The 19,913-nt window shown below is 41.3% G+C and overlaps 1 protein-coding gene across 4 annotated transcripts in view; it reads right to left on the bottom strand.

The window, feature by feature from the left end:
- The window catches only part of PLS3 (plastin 3), a 90,993-nt gene that overhangs the window by 5,733 nt on the left and 65,347 nt on the right, over positions 1-19,913 (bottom strand). For all 4 annotated transcript variants that reach the window (XM_042974026.1, XM_042974027.1, XM_015535874.2 and 1 more), the window contains 10 exons: positions 18,731-18,860; positions 18,317-18,449; positions 15,222-15,303; positions 13,696-13,861; positions 11,140-11,282; positions 8,415-8,510; positions 3,940-4,135; positions 2,323-2,401; positions 785-899; positions 428-561 (listed from right to left, as the gene is read on the bottom strand). In XM_042974026.1, the coding sequence (XP_042829960.1) occupies positions 428-561; positions 785-899; positions 2,323-2,401; positions 3,940-4,135; positions 8,415-8,510; positions 11,140-11,282; positions 13,696-13,861; positions 15,222-15,303; positions 18,317-18,449; positions 18,731-18,860 (1,274 nt within the window). The remainder of the gene's footprint in view (positions 1-427; positions 562-784; positions 900-2,322; positions 2,402-3,939; positions 4,136-8,414; positions 8,511-11,139; positions 11,283-13,695; positions 13,862-15,221; positions 15,304-18,316; positions 18,450-18,730; positions 18,861-19,913) is intronic.

Genomic DNA, 19,913 nt, shown 5'->3' with positions numbered 1-19,913 from the left:
GGCTTCCTAGTAAAACAGGTGAACAGGGGTGCCTGGGTGGCTCAGTTGGTTAAGCATCTTGATTTCAGCTCAGGTCATGATCTCATGATCTTATAGATCGAGCCCCACGTCAGATCTATGTGCTGACAGCCTGTGTGGGATTCTCTCTCTCTGCCCCTCCCCGACTCATGCTCCTCTCTCTCAAAATAAATGTAAAAAACTTAAAAAAAATAAAACCAGGAAATATTCACAGTTCTGCTGCCTGGCTTTCAAGGAGGCATCTCCCACTGAACACCCAGCATGTATTCGTTACTTAAGCCCACTTAAGAGTCTAAATACAAACATTTCAAAGACATAGTCACTGACACGTCTGCCTGAAAGTAACAAGAAGTAGATCACAGACCATTGATTGCAGCGAAGCGTGAACAGCTCGAACTGCGTACCGTACCTTCTCATCAGCTGCCAGACCAAAGCTAAAGTCAGAGTTTGGTTTCCATCATTCAGGTCCTGCCCTCCAATACCGACCAGGGAGAATTTGGCAGGATGCTTCCCCAGTTCAACAGCATAGTTGCAGTTTTCCAGCTGTAAACGCACAGAAGGTAAACGGTTAAAGATTTCTCATCTGTTTACTCCGCGCACATACGTGAGTACGTGTTTGCGACGCGGGGTGCTCCACACATCAAAAGAAGTCAAGACACAGTTCCTGTTCTCAAGAAGCTCAGACTCAAGAGTGTTCTAAACGAAAGAAACACACGGAGAATAAAAACAGCCCGTAACAAATCTGTGTGGCGACTGAATGATCTACCTTTTTCATGTTGGCTCCGAGTTTTGGGTATGGAGGTTTATTGACCTTACTCCAGTCAACAGGAACTTTAATTCGTTCATACAACTGTAAGATTACCAAGGCGTCTTGTAGGTCACTAAAGATTTAAAAAGAATTCAATCAGTGTTTTCAGACAGCCAGACTTGGTTTCATGAAAAGCAGTAACAGTACAGTGGTGACTAAAACATAGAAAACCTGACCAACGATGGAAGAATAGCTGAAGAAGCTGTGGTATATATACACAATGGAATATTACTCAGCCATCAAAAAGAATGAAATCTTGCCATTTGCATCAACAGGGATGGAACTAGAGCGTATGATGCTAAGCGAAATAAGTCAGGCAGAGAATGACAAATATTGTATGATTTCACTCATATGTGGAATTTAAGAAACAAAACAGATGAACATAGGGGAAGGGAAGGAAAAATAAGATAAAAACAGAGAGGGATGCAAACCATAAGAGACTGAAATACAGAGAACAAACTGAGGGTTGATGGGGGAGTGGGAGAGAGGGGAAAATGGGTGATAGGCATTAAGGAGGGCACTTGTTGGGATGAGCGCTGGGTGTTGTATGTAAGTGATGAACCACTAAATTCTACTCCTGAAATCGTTATCACAACTATATTAACTAAATGGGATTTGAATTAAAAAAGTAAATAAAACCTAGAAAACCACAGATAATACCCCAGGCTCCTATTTTCTATCAGTCTGTCCCCAAAACAAAGGTAACATCATCTTGCTCACTTGAAATATTTATTGAGAGCTTACTTTTTGCAAGGGACTATTCTAGAAGCTGGGCAATAGGACAAAAATTCCCTGGCCTTACTTTAGAGTTACAGAGAGAGACAATAAACAAGTATATGGATAAACAGATCATTTGATTTGGGGGTGTATATAACTGCTATGGAGATAAAAAAGAACTAGGGTTAGGGTTAAGGAGCGTTAGGTGCTGGGCCGGGTCTGAATTCGTGGTTTGAATATAGTAAGGGAGTAAGGCATTAGAGGCAGAAAAGAACATTCCATGCTGAGAGAACAGTGAACACGAAGGCCTCAAGACATCATGGATGGTCTACCTAAGGCATTTCTTGGTCTCTGTTTCAAAATATTAACTATCTGTTCCCTAGGGTGTTAGAAAGACATCCTTACATTCTTTCACTTAATGATCATATAGAGAAATAATCTGGGCTTCTGCATATCTGGAAAATAATGATGGATGTCACCACTAAGCATTTTCCACTATAAATGACCATTGTAAACTAACTTTTTTTGAGAGAGAGGGAGAGAGTGCGTGCAAATGGGGAAAGGGGCAGAGGGAGGCAGGGGAGAGACGGAATCTTAAGCAGCCTCTACGCTCAGTGCGGAGCCCAACACGGGGTTCAATCTTGAGCTGAATTAGGAGTCAGCCACTCCACCAGGCACCCTGTAAACTAACATTTAGAAAATGTTTAGAGCTGTAATTATTTCTGTGGCATCCACTCATGACGTTCCTAATTGTTTATAAGAAAAGTAGAAAAGCTTACGCATAGAGATGGTTTACATGGGGATTAACACCAAGAGAGTTCATCCAGTTACGGAAGGTTCTTTCTTCACGAGTTTCTCCTATTAAGAATATTCACAAAGTTTATATATTAATGCAACACCTTGTATATGTGCATATAATATGAAAGCATATGTAAGATTATTTCATTTCCTCTGTACAGATCTAGAGGTTTTCTCCAATATGAATCTCCAAACATTCTCTACACGTTCTCTCTAGATACATGCTTTTTACTGTTTTTATTTTTTTAAAGTTCATTTCTTTATATTGAGAGAGAGAGAAAGAGAGAGAGAGAGAATCCTAAGCAGGCTCCATGCTGCCAGTGCAAAGCTTCAATGTGGGGCTCAGTCTCACAAACCATGAGATCATGACCTGAGCCAAGATCGAGAGTCGGACACTTAACCAACTGAGCTACCCAGGTGCCCCCAGATACATGCCTGTTTTTAAAAATCTATTCATTTTATTTTAAAATTAAAGAATGCAAATTTATAATCAGTTAAGCAATTTAGAGGTTTATGAAGTTTTAATAATCTTCTGTCCCTTGTAATCCTTCCCCAATATCTCCCAGAAGTAACTGATGTGATCAGTTTTACATTAAAAAAATTTTTGTGGTTAAATGAACCCTCTATACTCATGAATTTACTTCTTCTTTCTACACATTTATACATTCTAAGCTACACACGAGTACTCATTTTACATGCCTATAATACTACACCAATAAGTTACTTGAAACTGGAAAAGCATAAAGAGAGGGAGACATGGAATCCGAAGCAGGGTCCGGGCTCTGAGCTGTCAGCACAGAGCCCAACGCAGGGCTTGAAGTCACAGACCGCGAGATCATGACCTGACCCGAAGTCAGATGCTCAACCGACTGAGCCATCCAGGCACCCCATTATTATTTTTTTTTAGAGAGACAGCATGTGAGCAGGGAAGAAGGGCAGAGGAGAGAGAAAGAGAATCTCAAGCAGGTTCCACGCTCAGCACGGAGCGTGACGCAGGGCTTGACCCCACAACCCTGGGATCACGACCTGAGCTGAAATCAAGAGTCGGGCTCAACTGCCTGAACCACCCAGGCGCCCCTTAAAGATTTTATTTTTAAGTAATCTCTATACCCTACGTGGGGATCAAATTCAAAATCCCGAGACTGAGACTAGCACGCTCAACTGACTGAGCCTGCCGGGCGCCCCTAGTATTTTTTGAGTAGGGGAGTAGAAAAGGAATCGGGGCTAGTTCTGGTTAGTTCAACCATGGATGAATGAAATAATACTGTAAATTTATAGGTCAAATTTAATGCATATGTACATTTGCGGGGGGAGAGGTTTAAAAAGTGATCCAATTCTAAAATATTAAAATAAAGCACTGGTTTACTAAGTGGCCTTAAGCTAAGTGATCCGTGACTCCTTTACAAGTTTCCTTGTGTCATCCTTTTCTATCAGCTGCCACTTTGTACTCAGACTTTGGGTCTACTTCCAGCAGATATTTGCTAAGGGAAAGTGGATAAGGAAACGTATTAAGTCAAGATCCTGAAATCATCGTGGCCTACGTAAGATATTTCCACTCTGCAGTCCTGCACATTAGAATGTGAGAAACCTTCAGTTACCTTCCAATAGAGTCCAGTCAATATCCTGGTTCTCTGGCTTCGTTAGTGCTGGGTATTTATTGAACAGGTTAGCCACAAAGGCCAAGTTCAGTTTGGGGTTTCCACTGACAACATCAGCAGGGGTAACAAACTGTCTGCAACCTAACTTGTCTGCTTGTTGAAGCATACTCTCTGCTCTCTTCAAATCATCTGTTTCCTGTTGAAGTAAAGTAAGAAGACATATTGTAAAAGGCTAAAAGTACTAAAAATATAGAAACGTTTCCCTACAATGATAGGCTGGATATACAATTCTACTTTCTCTTAGCCAACACATGGTATTTATTATAAAATTGTTTGTGGAATGCAACAGAAAGTTGGCTGTATTTGATTGCAGTACCTTAAAAATACCCTAGGTGGCACCAGATGATTTATCTAAGGATGATACATTTAATTCCATTGGGATTACATCTGCTAAAACTCATCAAGAAAAAAGCGAAAACTGCTCAGATTTTTCAGTTGGGCCCTAAGGGAGGTGTAAGACTGAAAAAGAGAAAATAATTATGAGAAAATAATTTAAAAATAATAATCAAGAATCGCAGTCTCCAATGATTTGATTTCAGGTTTAAATTGTGCATTTCAAATTGTAGTTTTTCTCTTCAGGGATTTTTATTTTAGTTTATTTTATTTGTTTACGGTTTGCTTTACTTAACTTTTCCACCCAGGAAGAAGCAATGTTGTGCATTTCTGCAAAGAATACTTACTTTCGACTAATTCCTAGGACTCCCAACTTGTTACCTTCTTCCCCATTCTATTTTTTTTAATGTTCATTTTTATTTTGAGAGAGAGAGAGAGCACTAGGGTGAGTCGGGGAGGGGTAGAGAGAGAGGGAGACAGAATCTCAAGCAGGCTCTGCACTGTCAGCACAGAGCCCAACGCGGGGCTCGAACCCAGAAAATCTGAGATGACTGAGCCGAAACCAAGAGTCAGAAGCTCAACCAACTGAGCCACCCAGGTGCCCACCCCATTCTATTTTTTTCCCTTTTTCTTTTCCCCCCTGGAAAGATGCATGCTGAGCTCTTGATCAACATAGGGTTTGGTGAAGAATGTGAGTTACCCAATCATTTCAGACCAGTGTCAAAATTAGTTTCTCAGACGCCCAGTATTCCTGCCTCCCAATGCTACAAGCAAAAAAACCGGGAGCTACAGGAGGCACAGTTGCTTTGGGATTTTCTGTGTCTAGTGACCTATGTTTCGAAAAGAACACAGCAACACTCTGAGAAGTTCCTATATCTGTACACTACAGTTTGTCCCAGGGCAAATGTAGCACTTCTGGACAACAGTGTCCCCTATAAAAAGGTTTTACAATTGGTGGGAAAAGAAGAGATAAAGCTAAAGGAAGCTTGAGGAATGTTACTTTTAAAGTAACGCTGCCCAGAATGTATAATTTGAGGGTTTTAACTTTGTCTTCAAAATTTTTTTTTAACGTTGATTTATTTTTGAGACAGAGAGAGACAGAGCATGAACGGGGGAGGGTCAGAGAGAGGGAGACACAGAAACAGGCTCCAGGCTCTGAGCTGTCAGCACAGAGCCCGACGCGGGGCTTGAACTCACGGACCGCGAGATCATGACCTGAGCCGAAGTCGGCCACTCAACCGACTGAGCCACCCAGGCGCCCCTTAACTTTGTCTTTAATGGGTGATGCTCCTTAGTTTTTTAACCTCCAGTGCGATACCTTGACTGTGTAGGACTCCGGAACAATGTGTATTCATTGTGTTACCCTTGTAACCTTCTGCAGCCAGTAACCACCAGAAGATTGGCAATTGAGTGGGATTCAACGTTTCTTCAGGATTCTCTGTGAGCATATAGTGAGTTCCTCTCAGAGCCTTTTCTATTTCTTGTAACCTGTCAGTTATTACTTTAATATTGTTTGATTTATGCTATTTACCAGCTTTATCTTAAAATCCCTTCTTCACTGATCATCCTGGCATTCTTAATGAAGCATTGACATAATATTGGAACAGAAGGAAGCTTTAAAATAGATGAAAACCAAAAACTTAAATAGTCAAATATACAATAGTGAAATAAAAATAATCAAATCCAAAAAAATATATATGCAAAAATAACTTCAGCTCCTATCTTGCACTATATTCAAAATTAACTCCAAACATATATTTCTAAATGCAAAAAGCCAAACTCTAAAAACCTCTAGGAGAAAACATAGGAGGAAATACTTGTGACCTTGTATTATGCTAAAATTTCTCAGATACAACATCAAAAGCATGATCCGTAAAAGAAAAATGACTAAATTTGACTTGGCTAAAATTAAGAACGTCTGTTCTTTGAAAAACGTTGGGAGAAAACAGTTGCAAATCACATATCCGATAAAGGATTTGTATCCAAAATACATAAAAAACACTCAAAAGTTGCTAATAAGAAAACAAACAATGCAATTAAAAATGGACAAAATGTTTGAACAATGACGATACATGGATGGTAAATAATCACAAAAAAATGTTCAACATCACAGGTCACTAGGGAAATACAAATTAAAACCACAATGACAGATCTTTTAACACCTGTTAGAATGAGCCAAGTTAAAAGGGCTAACCACACTGAAGTGTTAGCGAGGACGTGGATGAACTGGAACTTTCATACACTGCTGGTGGCAATGTAAAATGGTACAACCCCTTTGGCAAATGAATTGGCAGCTTCTTCAAAAAGTTAACCGTCACCAATAACCATACCCCATCACTCAGCCATTTCACTCCTAGGTACTTCCCAAAGAGAAATGAATGCACATATTTACACAAAGACTTCTATATGAATGTTCATAGCAGCTGTAGTTGTAATAGCCCCAAACTGGAAACAATCCAAATGTTCAACAAGTGCGTGGGTTAACAAATTGTGGTATGTCCATTCATCGGAATATAATTCAGCCTTTAAGAAGGAATGAATTTATGATACATGTGACAACATGAATGAGTCTCAAAATAATTATGCCAAGCGAAAGGAGCTACACAAAAAAAGAATACATACTACAGGGGTCCATTTATATAAAATTTGCAAATATTCAAACTAATGTAAAGTGAAAGAAAGCAAATGGGCGGTTGCCTGGGAAGGGGGAGTAGGGGAAAGTGGCAGGAAGGAATTATAAAGGATCACGAGCAAACCTGATGTGATAATGGATTTAAAAAAATCAGTCATCAGTGAGGCCCTAAAGAAGGTATAAGGCTGAAAAAGATGAAGAAGGACACTGAACAACAAGGGAAAAGCGTGAGCACGGGCTCAGGGAAACATCGCTGGATAGGAGACCTGGAACAAGACTGTGTAGGGCCTTAAATGCTAAGCAGAACATTTCGGACTAAAGACTACAGTCAATGGGAATCCTTGAAGGACTCTGAGGAGGGAAGAGACAAAGGAGTGTTTTCAGATCAATCAGGGAAGACTGAATGGAGAAGAGCTGTATCAGAATCAGAATCAGTTAGTATCCTGGTGCCATTTACACAGGCATAAGGTCATCTGGTTAGCCTTCCCAGACAGCTCCCTAGTGCACAGGACAGCCCCTCATCCATACCGAGTGACTGAACCAAAGAGTCTCACATCTAACATACAGACAGAAATACACGTACACAAGTCAGTTACAAGTTCAGTTCTGATAAGGGCAGTGTAAATGGTTTAGACAGTATAATCCACTCAATCCCACTGCATAATAGGGTAGAAATGTGGATTTTCTTTCCTTCTTCTTCTCCTTTTTTTTTTTTTTTTTTTTTTTTTTTTTTAAGTAGGCTTCATGCCCAGCATGGAGCCCAACGCGGGGCTTGAACTCACAAACCGTGAGATCATGACCTGAGCTGAAACCAAGAGTCGGGCGCTTAACTGACCGAGCCACCCAGGTGCCCCCAAATTGGTACAGTGCATCCTATATCTAATAGGTACAAAGAATAAACCAGGCGAACGTAGAAACTTGAGACTAGTCTAGTCCAACTCCTTACTTTATGGATGAGCTAAGTGAGATCCAGTATGGGGAAGAAATGTGTCCAAGGTCACTGGACAAATCAATGACATAAGCAGGGAACATGTTCCGTGAATGATTCCCCATATTGGATTTCAGGGATCAGCAGTTTGTAAACATAGTCACATTACCCTCAACACAGGAATATTACAGATGCATATATGAACATAGAGTCACTAAATGTCTTACTGTGATTACAATCCAAACGCCTGGAAAAGGTTAGTTTCTAACACTTATTTCCTCACCCTCCCTTTGAATATTTTATGCAATCCATATAAACCAACAGCGCCATCACTGTGGAGCTCACTAATAAACTGTCAAAATAAACCAAAGCTAATCTTTCTGCCTTTGAATTACACCCACAGCAATACATTTTAAAGTAACGCTTAAAAGTGTCAACACCACCACACGCAATTATAACAATTCTTGCTATTTAGAAGAAATGGACAATGATTTTGTAAGACTGTAGAATTTCAATACTTACATTGAAACCCGACATGTTAATATCTATCCGTGGTTCCCCTTCTTTTTGTCCTTTTGGTGCAATTTGATTGAGAAGATGGAAATAGGCTTTGGAATCCTACAAGTGAATTGAAAATTTCAGTGAGATCACATTTACAAAGAATGAATGTATCCTCTTGTCCCATGTTTGTAAGGATATTTGCATTGGATTTTGGGAGAACAGATGGCAGAAATCTCTGCCTTCAAATCTAATGGATCTTTCCCCCAGAAAAGTCCATCTATCTGGCCTAACGTCTGCCTTGAATATGGATAACTAGATTTTATCAGGACTTCACAATTGATTAACATTACCCATAATACTAGTAAACACATAACTAGTTTTGTACCTTCACTGAATTACTGAAGTCAATAAGCTTGGTAGACAAAACAAGCAAGAAAAGAAAGTAGGAGCAGAAATCCAGGAAGCATAGGGAAAGAGAAAATAAACAGGTTACATCATTACAAAACACGATATATACCATAACCTACAGAGAAGAGATTAGCTGTGTTAAAGATGTATTTAGTTGTAGACTTAAATGACCATTCTTAAATGAGTAACACTTGAGTGGGTGAAATAACACATTTAACACTTTGTGACCTGAATATACTTAGCCAAACAAGATTTTTCTTTTTAAGCTCCTGAACTCATTTATTCTTTGAATGTTTTTGCTTGGAATTCCAATAATTAAAGCGGTGTTGCTCATATGGGGGTGGGCTGCGTGACTTCGGGCTGTGTGGACACGCCACAGAATACAACTTGAAAACCAAACATTTAATAAGGGTCCCCAACACACCTGTCAAGTAAACTGCCTTCAGGGGACTGAAACGGATCACCGCTGGGAAGGTGATCCTCCAATATAGCAGGACTCGGAATTCCTATGTAATATTTTTGTAATCCGAAGTGTTAAACATCATGATAGTAAAATAGAGGATTACTGACCCTTGACAGTCCAGACAGGCTCTAAAGGAATGTTCCTCCTAGTAAGCTCTGTAGATTATGTGCACCTTAATCCCCGGGGGGAAGCTGTCCAATATGCAGATTACTGGATCAAAACCCAGACCTACCAAATATGAACCCCTGGGAGTTACCCAGAGCTGCGTCTTAGATGAGCTAAGGCAAGTGAGTTTGACGCATAATGCCATAAATGATGCCAAGAACGGGGAGAATCAGGTGAGTGAAATCCATTTCAGACCAATTCATGAAATGCAAACCCAGATGCTACCATTAGTGGGCATAGGATTTGCCTCCCTGTAATAGGATATTTACTGTTGCAAAAATGTGTTTGCTCACAATTTCTTTCTAAAGGTGCATAAACAATTCATGATCAAATCCTATGCACTTGAGAACAGGTAAAGAGCAGGCCCAGCATTGTATGTACTATCCTGAAAAGGGCTTTGCACGTGGAAATTGAACTTGAATACAGATAAGTTGGAAGCCCTTTTTCACATTACCGAACAATGCTTTGCTTTTTAAAAAGATTCAAGGCAGGCTTTATTTATTTACTTTTAAACAGGATTTCCTTTTGTACATTTAAAATACATCCCAGAACGGAAAACCCATTTCCAAGTGGTTTTTGAGAACACATCTAATGCATACGGCAAAAATATACCTGGCCAAACATGTTGTGTAAGTTAAAAGAAGGGATGGGGAACCAGCTGGTCTTACAATTTTGGAGCTATCCTGAAGTTTCACTGATGAAATCAGTATTGCCAATATCCCATCACTTCCTCTCACCGCTGAACGCATTGATGTGACCACAGACTATTGTTTTCATAGCCCTGTGGGTCAGTGACATCTGGTGAAGATCCTTGAGTTTGTTCCCTGTGGCCCAACGTCTGGATTTTGCAGAGAGTCGAGGCAATTAATGAGGACTCTGTGATATTCGCTATGGTAATTGTGGCCCCCTCTCTCTGGGAAGCCAAAGCAACATGTGGTAAAGGACTTGATTTTCTTTTTCTTTTTTTTTTTTTTAAAGTTTATTTATTTATTTTTGGGAGAAAGAGAGAGAGAGAGAGAGAGAGAGAGACAGAGAGCACACAAGCCAGGGAGGGACAGAAAGAGAGGGGGACAGAGGACCAGAAGCAGGCTCCGTCCTGTCAGCACAGAGCCCGACGCGGGGCTCGATCTCACAAACCGCGAGATCACGACCTGAGCCGCAGTCGGACCCTTAACCGACTGAGCCACCCAGGCGCCACTTTGCAGGTCTGTTATGTGCCAGGTATCGTGTTAGAGGTGGGATTTAGCAGGAGGGCCCTAGTGCAGGGGCTGAGGTAGGAGACACAGACATATGTTAAGAGCTCATCACTACCCTCCGGAACTCAGTGTCTAATGGTGGGAGCACATGACAGAAAAGAAGCCAAACATGAAAGACGAAGGGGAATCTCGGGGCCCTTTCTCTCTCTTCTAGAGCTATACTAACAGATACACTGAGGTCTGGGAAAGGCAGTTAGGAAGAGGTTAGTCATGGCCCCCCCTTCTATACTCCATGTTTAACAGGAGGAAGAACGTAGAAGTTAGGACTAGAATACTTGTACCCTTTTTCACAGAAGCAGAGCTAGACTTGGGGCTAGTGCTCGTTACTAGGTTTTGTCTCTTACTGAAAACTACCATCGGGGCCAAGGGCCAACAAGGCCTGGTGATACACTGGCAGAATTCCCTCGCTGCTCATCACGTCGCCCAAGAGTGTGATCGTTCTCTGCACCGTTACCTTGATGTCAGCACTAAAGTTGTTGATTTTTTGCCAGCCCGAGTTTTCCAAATGAAAGTTGGCCCATCTAAGCAGAAGCTCTTCGGGAGACAGTTTCATGAGCTCCTCCAAAGTCTCCCCGTCTCGAAGTAAGGCGGCCAAGGCTATAAGGAAAAAAAACCCCACAACCAATATGTTATCTGACAATGGTCATTGTAAGTTCATTTGGTCTTCTGACGCTCCGTGAAGTTGGACGTGCAAAAACTAGCATGACCTAGGTCCTCAGTTTTAGGTACGGAGAGTCTAATAAAAGCTAAATACAGAAGTAGATAATTATGCAATGATATAAAGATACTGTGTTATGAAGATACACAGCAAATATACAATACTATAATGTATTGTTTTTATTATTCTTCACATTCCAAATGGCAAATAAGTTACAGGTTTTTGTAAATGCTTCTTTATTTAATTTAGAGAGAGAGAGAGAGAGAGAGAGAGAAAATGTGTGTGCAAGCAGGCAAAGAGCAGAGAGAGGGAGAGAGAGAATCCCAAGCAGGCTGTGCACTCAGCCACCCAGGCACCCCAAGTTACAGTTTTTGAAACATTTTTACATTATGTCATATACTTACCTAAATTGTCCTTGTTTAATAATATTAACATCAGAGATTGGGGGAAGGATGTTAAAAATATTGGAGCCTTTATACTTAACCTTTTGACTACAGAACAGTACAATACAGTACAGGAACACTACAGTATTCACATTTATTTTTTATTTTTTTAGTGTTTATTTTTGAGAGAGAGAGATAGAGTGCGAGTGGGGGAGGGGTGGAGAGAGGGGGAGACACAGAACCTAAAGCAGGCTCCAGGCTCTGAGCTGTCAGCTCAGAGCCCGACGTGGGGCTCGAACTCATGAACTGTGAGATCATGACCTGAGCTGAAGTCGGACACTTAACTGACTTGAGCCACCCAGGCGTCCTGGTATTCATATTTAAGTATAGTTAACTTACTCCTGAAGGGTTAAATATGGTTTTTAAAAAAATATTTTTACTTTTTAAAAAAAGTAATCTCTACACCCAACATGGGGCTCAAACTCACAACCCCCAAATCAAGACTTGTATGCTCTACAGACTGAGCCAGCCAGGTGCCTGGGTTAAATCTATTTTTAATGGGATATAATTCAACTTTACATTTTCTATAGCACGTAACATGTAAAAGCCCCTCAATTATTATTTTTTTAGAGATGAATGGGTGTTTTTTTATGCTTATTTTAGAGAGAGAGAGAGACAGAGACATAGAGTGTGAGTACGGAGGGGCAGAGAGAGGGAGACACAGAATCCAAAGCAGGCTCCAGGCCCTGAGCTGTCAGCACAGAGCCCGATGTGGGGCTTGAACCCACGAACTGCGAGATCATGACCTGAGCCAAAGTCGGATGCCCAACCGACTGAGCCACCCAGGCACCCCACCGCTCAATTATTTTTTGTTGTTGAATGGAATGTGTAGAAGAAGCCAAAGGTTTTTGGTAAATATTCCCTCAGGTAATAGAGAGAAGCACGGGTGTCTGCATAGAGAACCATCTAAATTTTAGCATTGTTTTAGGAGTAAGTCATGCCGTCCTAATGCAATTATTACCTCCCATAAAAGGAGGTTTATATTGAACAAGAAGACTGAAATTGCCTGATTTCCAAAGAGGTCTAAGTAATGCTTTTATCAGGCCAGTTTCATCTTTCACGGACTCTGCTTCACGCCATGTCACTTTGACCCTGAGGGATTGAAGCAAGGGCAGAGGCAGCATGGTCACTTGTCCAGGACCCTCCGTTGGCTCCCCATCTCCACCAAGTCAAAGGCTAGAAAGGATTAAACACCATGACATCTGTGCACCTGAGACCTTGGCAAAGAAGAGTCGTTTGATCTATTACACAAGCCAATGTAATTTTATTTTGTTGTCCTCTTTTCCTTTTTGAACAGACTTCAACTCCTTTAATAAGACAAACACCACCGTGAAGGTGGCTAGCAACGAGAGGAATTATACTTGTTCAAATATAGGTACCTTGGAGTGGACCAAAAGAGAAAGTGTAATGGTGTCCAAAGTGGCCCAAAAGTCTTATGATGGATGAATGTGCAAAATGAGACAGTCGACAGACAGTCTGGGACTTTGAAACTGCTGAGAACCCCAAATATATATTCCCCAGAAGTCACTAGGATTGAGAGACTGATTTCTGGAATAAAATCGGAATATTTGGAGTGGTGCTTCATATTTTAATTTAGCTTTACAGGAAGAGGGTAATGTGTAAGAAGGATGATGCTTCTGCTGGTTCAGGACATATGCGACCATCAAGAGCAGGTTGGCATGGTTCTGAAGAGATCTAAATCAGCGAGAGAATAGAAAAAGCACTAAAAATAATACTAACGAAGAAAAGTTGTAATCAGGCTGTTTTCCTGAATAACACTATAGCATTACCTTCTGTTAATTCTAGTTATCATCTAATCACCTCAATTAAGTGAAAGCACAACAGTCTGCATGACTAGGAACAAAATAACCAACAAACAACTTTCAAAATAGTGACGATGTTCCATTACCTTCATTCCTGCTTAATTCAATGTCGGCGAACAAACCGATCTTAATGATCTGCCAGAGCAGTCCCAAAACCAGATGGGGTTTCCCAGCCCGCAAATCCTCTGCACCGATGTTCACAACGTGACACCCAATGGCAGAAGCAGAGTTCAGTGCCAAGTTCAAGTTTTCCTGCAAGACAGCCAGTTTACACATTTGCTTCTTGACCTTTCCATTTTTTTAGGAGCCTACACCCTTCACTGAAAATCATGCTCAGCGACGAAATGAGTTTCAGCCATACAGGATCCATAGAAAACAAACTCCAGACAACAAATTCCAGACTTTGGCGTTAAAAGCCTAGCTGCAACAAATCTCATCCTTATAGTTATTGTCCTTTCCAGAATTCTATGGGAAGTTACCGTGGTATTTTAATTTGGTCTCTTATTTGGTCCTTTCTCACAAAAGGAAATGGACGAGAGACGTAGAGTCAGTATATCCATGTGGGTTAAGTGTTGCATTTTTTTTAAGACTGTATTTTTTAAATTTTTTAATTTATTTTTTAAATTTACATCCAAGTTAGTTAGCATATAGTGCAACAATGATTTGAGGGGTAGACTCCTTAATGCCCCTTACCCATTTAGCCCATCCCCCCTCCCATCACCCTTCCAGTAACCCTCTGTCTGTTCTCCATATTTAAGTCTCTTCTGTTTTGTTCCCCCCCCCCCGTTTTTATATTAGTTTTGCTTCCCTTCCCTTATGTTCATCTGTTTTGTATCTTAAAGTCCTCATATGAGTGGAGTCATATGATATTTGTCTTTCTCTAATTCCACTTAGCATAATCCCCTCTAGATCCATCCACGTAGTTGCAAATGGCAAGATTTCATTCTTTTTGATTGCTGAGTAATACTCCACTGTATATATAAACCACATCTTCTTTATCCATTCATGCACCGATGGACATTTGGGCTTTTAAGATTGTATTTTTAAGGAATCTCAACACTCAACACGGGGCTGAAACTTACAACCCCGGGATCAATAGTCGCATGCTCTACTGACTGAGCCAGCCAGGTGTCCCAACTGTTGGGTTTCTCAAATTACCTAAACGAGGTCTATTCCACGCACCTGAAAAAGTTCTAGAGGTTTCAAGCTCCACATCCCAAGAGGTGCTCTTGCCTGAGGGAATTTTGTTATCTAACAGGGTAATACTCACTTGATGGAAAGGGAAAATGCTCCATTCCTTAAGCATGCTAATTAACTAAGAGCTTAAATATTTTTTCCTTATTTCTGCATGCTTGAACACAGTATGTAATGAAAAGAACATAGGGCTTTGGAGTTGGACCTGGATTTGAACTTCAGTTCCAACATCAAGCTTGGACAAGCTCAGAAGCCTTTCAGAGTCCCAGCTCTCCTCTGTCAAATCTGGATAATGGTCCTCAACTCAAGAGTTGTTATAAGAGTTACACGGGAAGATACACAGGGCAGAACCTATGGTCTACAGAATAGGTCCTCACATGGCAGTTTCCCCGAAGAGGACAGGAAGACCGATGCGCACCTGAATGATGAAGGGCGTAAGTTTCTTCTTGTTGATGGCTCTTTCATCAATTGTATCAGGAACTGAAAGGTTGATCATTTTACTGAAACAAAAATTAAACAAGGAGTTGGTTTACTTTTAAAGAGCCTGTAAACATCACAATATTTTAAGGCTTATCCCAAAACGCCACTCGTGTAATCTGAAAACGATACATGCAATATGTGACTTTCATCATGTTGATCACACAAGAAAAACTATACATGTGAAAAACTCAAGTTGAAAAAAAAGACCAACGTGTTTGGTCCAGTAGCTGGGTATTTCTGAGTTGGGCATGGGGGCATACTCTCTCATTTAAATTTTTTGTATTTTCCGCATTATTTTATTAGAATAATTTGGATGGTGAAAAAAACCTTACTAAATAACTTTAAAACATTTTTTAATGTTCATTTATTTTTGAGAGAAAAAGAGACAGAGCACAAGTGGGAGGGGGTCAGAGAGAGAGGGAGACACAGAATCTGAAACAGGCTCCAGGCTCTGAGCTGTCGGCGCAGAGCCCGATGCGGGGCTCGAACCCATGCACCACGAGCTCATGACCTGAGCCAAAGTTGGATGCCCCACCGGCTGAGCCACCCAGGCACCCCCATAAGCATTTTTAATTGAATTTTACATACAAGTAGCTTTTACTAATATTTAAAAAATTAATTAGACATAGCACAGAATACTAGATCATTTAAAATAGAAGAACTCTTGGATCATCTAGACTAGCGTTTCTCAACTCTTGACTATGTATTAGAATTTATCTGTTGTTTTTGAGGGGGGCGGAGAGGCAGAGAGAGAGGGAGACACAGGATCCAAAGCAGGATCCAGGCTCTGATCTGTCAGCACAGAGCCCGATGCGGGGCTTGAACCCACGAGCTGTGACATCATGACGTGAGCCGAAGTCATACTCTTAACGGACTGAGCCACCCAGGCACCCCCTGAATAAATTTTAAAAACAGATAAAACCCCACACTGAAATTCTGTCTCTTCTAGATTGTGTAATTCACAATTAAAAATGACCATTTATTGGGACACCTGGGTGGCTCAGTCAGTTAAGCGACTGACTTCACGATCTCACAGTTTGTGAGTTCGAGCCCCGCGTCCGGCTCTGTGCTGACAGCTCAGAGCCTGAAGCCTGCTTCAGATTCTGTGTCTCCCCCTCTCTCTACCCCTTCCCTGTTCAGGCTCTGTGTCTCTCTGTCTCTCAATGATAAATAAACGTTTAAAAAACTTAAAAAAAATAATTTAAAAAAATGACCATTTATTCACAAGGAGGTAAATTCGTTGAGCATGAGATTCTTTCATTCACCATATTTACTGAGCGCCTAAATGATGAGTTAGGCACTACATTTGGTGCTAATTCAGTGGTGAGAGAAAGGAAGGTTCTGCTAATTATACAAGAATCTAGGACTTCTTTGGAAGAATCTCATCTGGTAAAATTTGGACTGAGATGCTAACATTTTAGATGTTTATAAACACTGCCTTAAAACATGTTATTCTGCACAGGGAAAACCATGCTTCTTTCCATGTAAAATTTCAATATGAAATAAATAGCATCATGTGATTATTTCTCTGTATTAAAACACAGGGGGGCATTATTTCTTTAGTGCCTATATATAGACAGAAGAGGAGATCTCTTACGGGTTTTAAAAACATTTCTTTATTTACTTATTTATATTTGAGAGAGAGAGAGAGTGCGAGCAGGGAAGGGGCCGAGAGAGAGAGAATCTTAAGCAGGTTCCATGCCCAGCACAGAGCCCGAGGTGGGGCTTGATCTCCCAACCCTGAGATCATGACCTGAGCCGAAAGCAAGAGTCCCATGCTCCACCGACTGAGCCACCCAGGCGCCCCTTCTTACTTTTTTAAAAAAATTATTTATTTATTTATTTATTTTTTAACGTTTATTTATTTTTGAGACAGAGAGAGACAGAGCATGAACAGGGGAGGGGCAGAGAGAGAGGGAGACACAGAATCTGAAATGGGCACCAGGCTCTGAGCTGTCAGCACAGAGCCCGACGCGGGGCTTGAACTCACAGACCGTGAGATCATGACCTGAGCCGAAGTCGGACGCTTAACCGACTGAGCCACCCAGGCGCCCCTTCTTACTTTTTTTTTTTTTTTAGAAGAAATGTTAAAAATTTTTTATTTATGAGAGAGAGAGAGACAGAGTGTCAGCCAGGGAGGGGCAGAGAGAGAGGGAAGCAGAATCTGAAGCAGGGCTCACACCCATGAACCATGAGATCATGACCTGAGCCAAAGTCAGAGGGTTAACTGACTGAGCCACCCGGGCGCCCCCTGGAGCCCGCTCTTAGCCATCATGCCGCACTGCTTCAACAGAGTCCATCAACCGACAAAGTGTTGGTAATCTTACATCCTTTCTGCCAAGATACTGCTGCCTCTGGGGCAGCAGGAAGAACACCCACATTTTTCAGAAATAAGTAATTGGAGAGTGAGAACTGAAGAGGAGTGTCGCTTCTTTTTTTCAAAGCCACGGTACTTTAGAGATAAGTGGACACCGACATACTTAAGTCCAGCAAAGCTGGTCCTGGTCTGCTTGCTCAAGTGATGAGAAGAAGCTGGAAGCTGATGGCTTCTTTATAAAGTGGTCCCCACTCTAAATGACTGAGTTTTAGATTCATATTTTGGTGGTCCTTTCTCAGACACGCTCAGAGATGAAGTGGGGAGAGCCCTGACAATGTTTTTAATAATTTTTTTAAGTTTCTTTCTTTCTTTCTTTCTTGAGAGAGAGAGAGAGAGAGAGAGAGAGAGAGAGAGAGAAAGAGAGAGAGAGCATGCGTGGGGAAGAGGCAGAAAGACAGGGAGAGAGAGAATCCCAAGCAGGCTCTGCGCTAATGGCCCAGAGCCCGAAATGAGGCTCGAACCCAAAAACCAGGAGACTGTGACCTGAGTCGAAATCAAGAGTCGGACCCTTAACCGACTGAGCCACCCAGGCGCCCCTGAGCCGGGACAACTGTCAATTCTAGTTATTTCCCAATGTCAAGCATCCAGAAACAGATATATCAATCATGTGGAAGACTGTCTGGGAAACCTGGATCTCAAATCAACCAACATCTTACCAAAGCACAATTCCGTCACCAACAGCTTTGAACAGGTCATCGGTGTTTGGGTTCATTGGTATAACGTGTCTGCAATCGGGATCATTTTCCAAAGCTTTGTTTATCCAGTTAACAAAAGCGTATTTTTCTTCCTCTAGAATTATGTTGAATAACAAGAAATTATTACTTTTATTGCTGTAGAGCTCTGCTATAACAAAGCCTATCCTTGCACACATTCTATAGCATCTCTCGCAAGCTACAGTAAATAGTCATAATGCCTTTATGGCAAGAAGTGATCCCGAGTTGAATACAGGCCACAAAGTGCTTCTACTGTATTCTTAATTAGGAGGCAATGTTTTTCTCGGTCCCCTCCTTGACATGCATTCTACTTAGTTCATTGTGTTAGCCTAACACGGGCGAAACTATTACTATTACCTGAGTAAGAATGCTGTGTTCCTTCACTGGAAAGCTCTGAAGTGCCTCCCAGAGCACAAATCCCTTCTTTCCTGTTGATCGCTTTGCGGAAGGTTTTGGCAATATCACTGCTTTTTACCTCTTGGAAAATCTATTGATGAAAATGCATCGTTAATTCGCGATTCATTTTAAATTAGGCACGAGGAGAAGCCCAGCCCTCTTCTTTCACACTGCGATCAGCTGCATGGTCCCACACAGGTGCCGAGCGTTAAAGGCCACGGAACACTGCGCTCGAGGTTTGAAGCTGGTAAATGAGTACCACGATACTGAAAATGAAGCCAGAGGCAATCGCACACACTTGTGGAAAACGTTAAGTGCCACATGCATTGAATCTGCTTTAAGCCGAAAACTGGCGTGGTTCAAAAGCATACATAAATCTGTTAATTTTCTACCAACAAGTGAGCCTTTGTTCGTTCCCTGGAGAGAAAAGGCTGAGGGATCTATCTCCCTTCTTTAACCACAATTCTTAGTGCAAAGAAAGGTGAAATTTTTAGGACTCAACCCCCCCCCCCCAAAAAAAACACACACACACACACACACCTTTTTGGATACAATGGTAAGGGCTTGTTCAATCAAAGTTTACAGAGTAATAAGGTGAAAGAATGCATTCAGTTGGCAGCAAAGAGACAACTATGGAGAATGAACACAAAAAAGGAGCTTTTCAGTGATTGTCTTGTTTGAGCATTTATAAAATCCAGCTTCTCTTCAAAATAAGGAGCATGGCTAACAAAATTAACATGTACATTCTAATTATACAAAGCTTAATTTCACACCCTACCCTAACCGCCTGATTGAATGAATGGACATTCTAAAGGACTACCTGTATATGTCTGTCTATTTATTTATTTTTAAGTGTTTATTTATTTTGAGAAAGAGATAGTGAACTAGTGGGGGAGAGGCGAAGAGGGAGAGAGAGAATCCCAAGCAGGCTCCACGCTGCCAGCACAGAGCCCGACATGGGGCTCGATCCCACAAACCGCGAGATCAGGACCTGAGCGGAAATCAAGAGTCGGACACTCAGTGCATTGAGCCATCCAGGTGCCCAGGACTATCTGTATATTTTTCAAGACTGGAACTCCCCTAGGCCCAAATTTGTTCCTGATCTACCAATGCACATGGCTCAAGTAGCCACCTCCAGTAAAAA

The sequence above is a fragment of the Panthera tigris genome, chromosome X (assembly GCF_018350195.1).
Source record: "Panthera tigris isolate Pti1 chromosome X, P.tigris_Pti1_mat1.1, whole genome shotgun sequence".
Taxonomy (NCBI): domain Eukaryota; kingdom Metazoa; phylum Chordata; class Mammalia; order Carnivora; family Felidae; genus Panthera; species Panthera tigris.
Note: the sequence above shows the minus strand (reverse complement) of the source record. Positions and strands in the feature narration are given on the sequence as shown.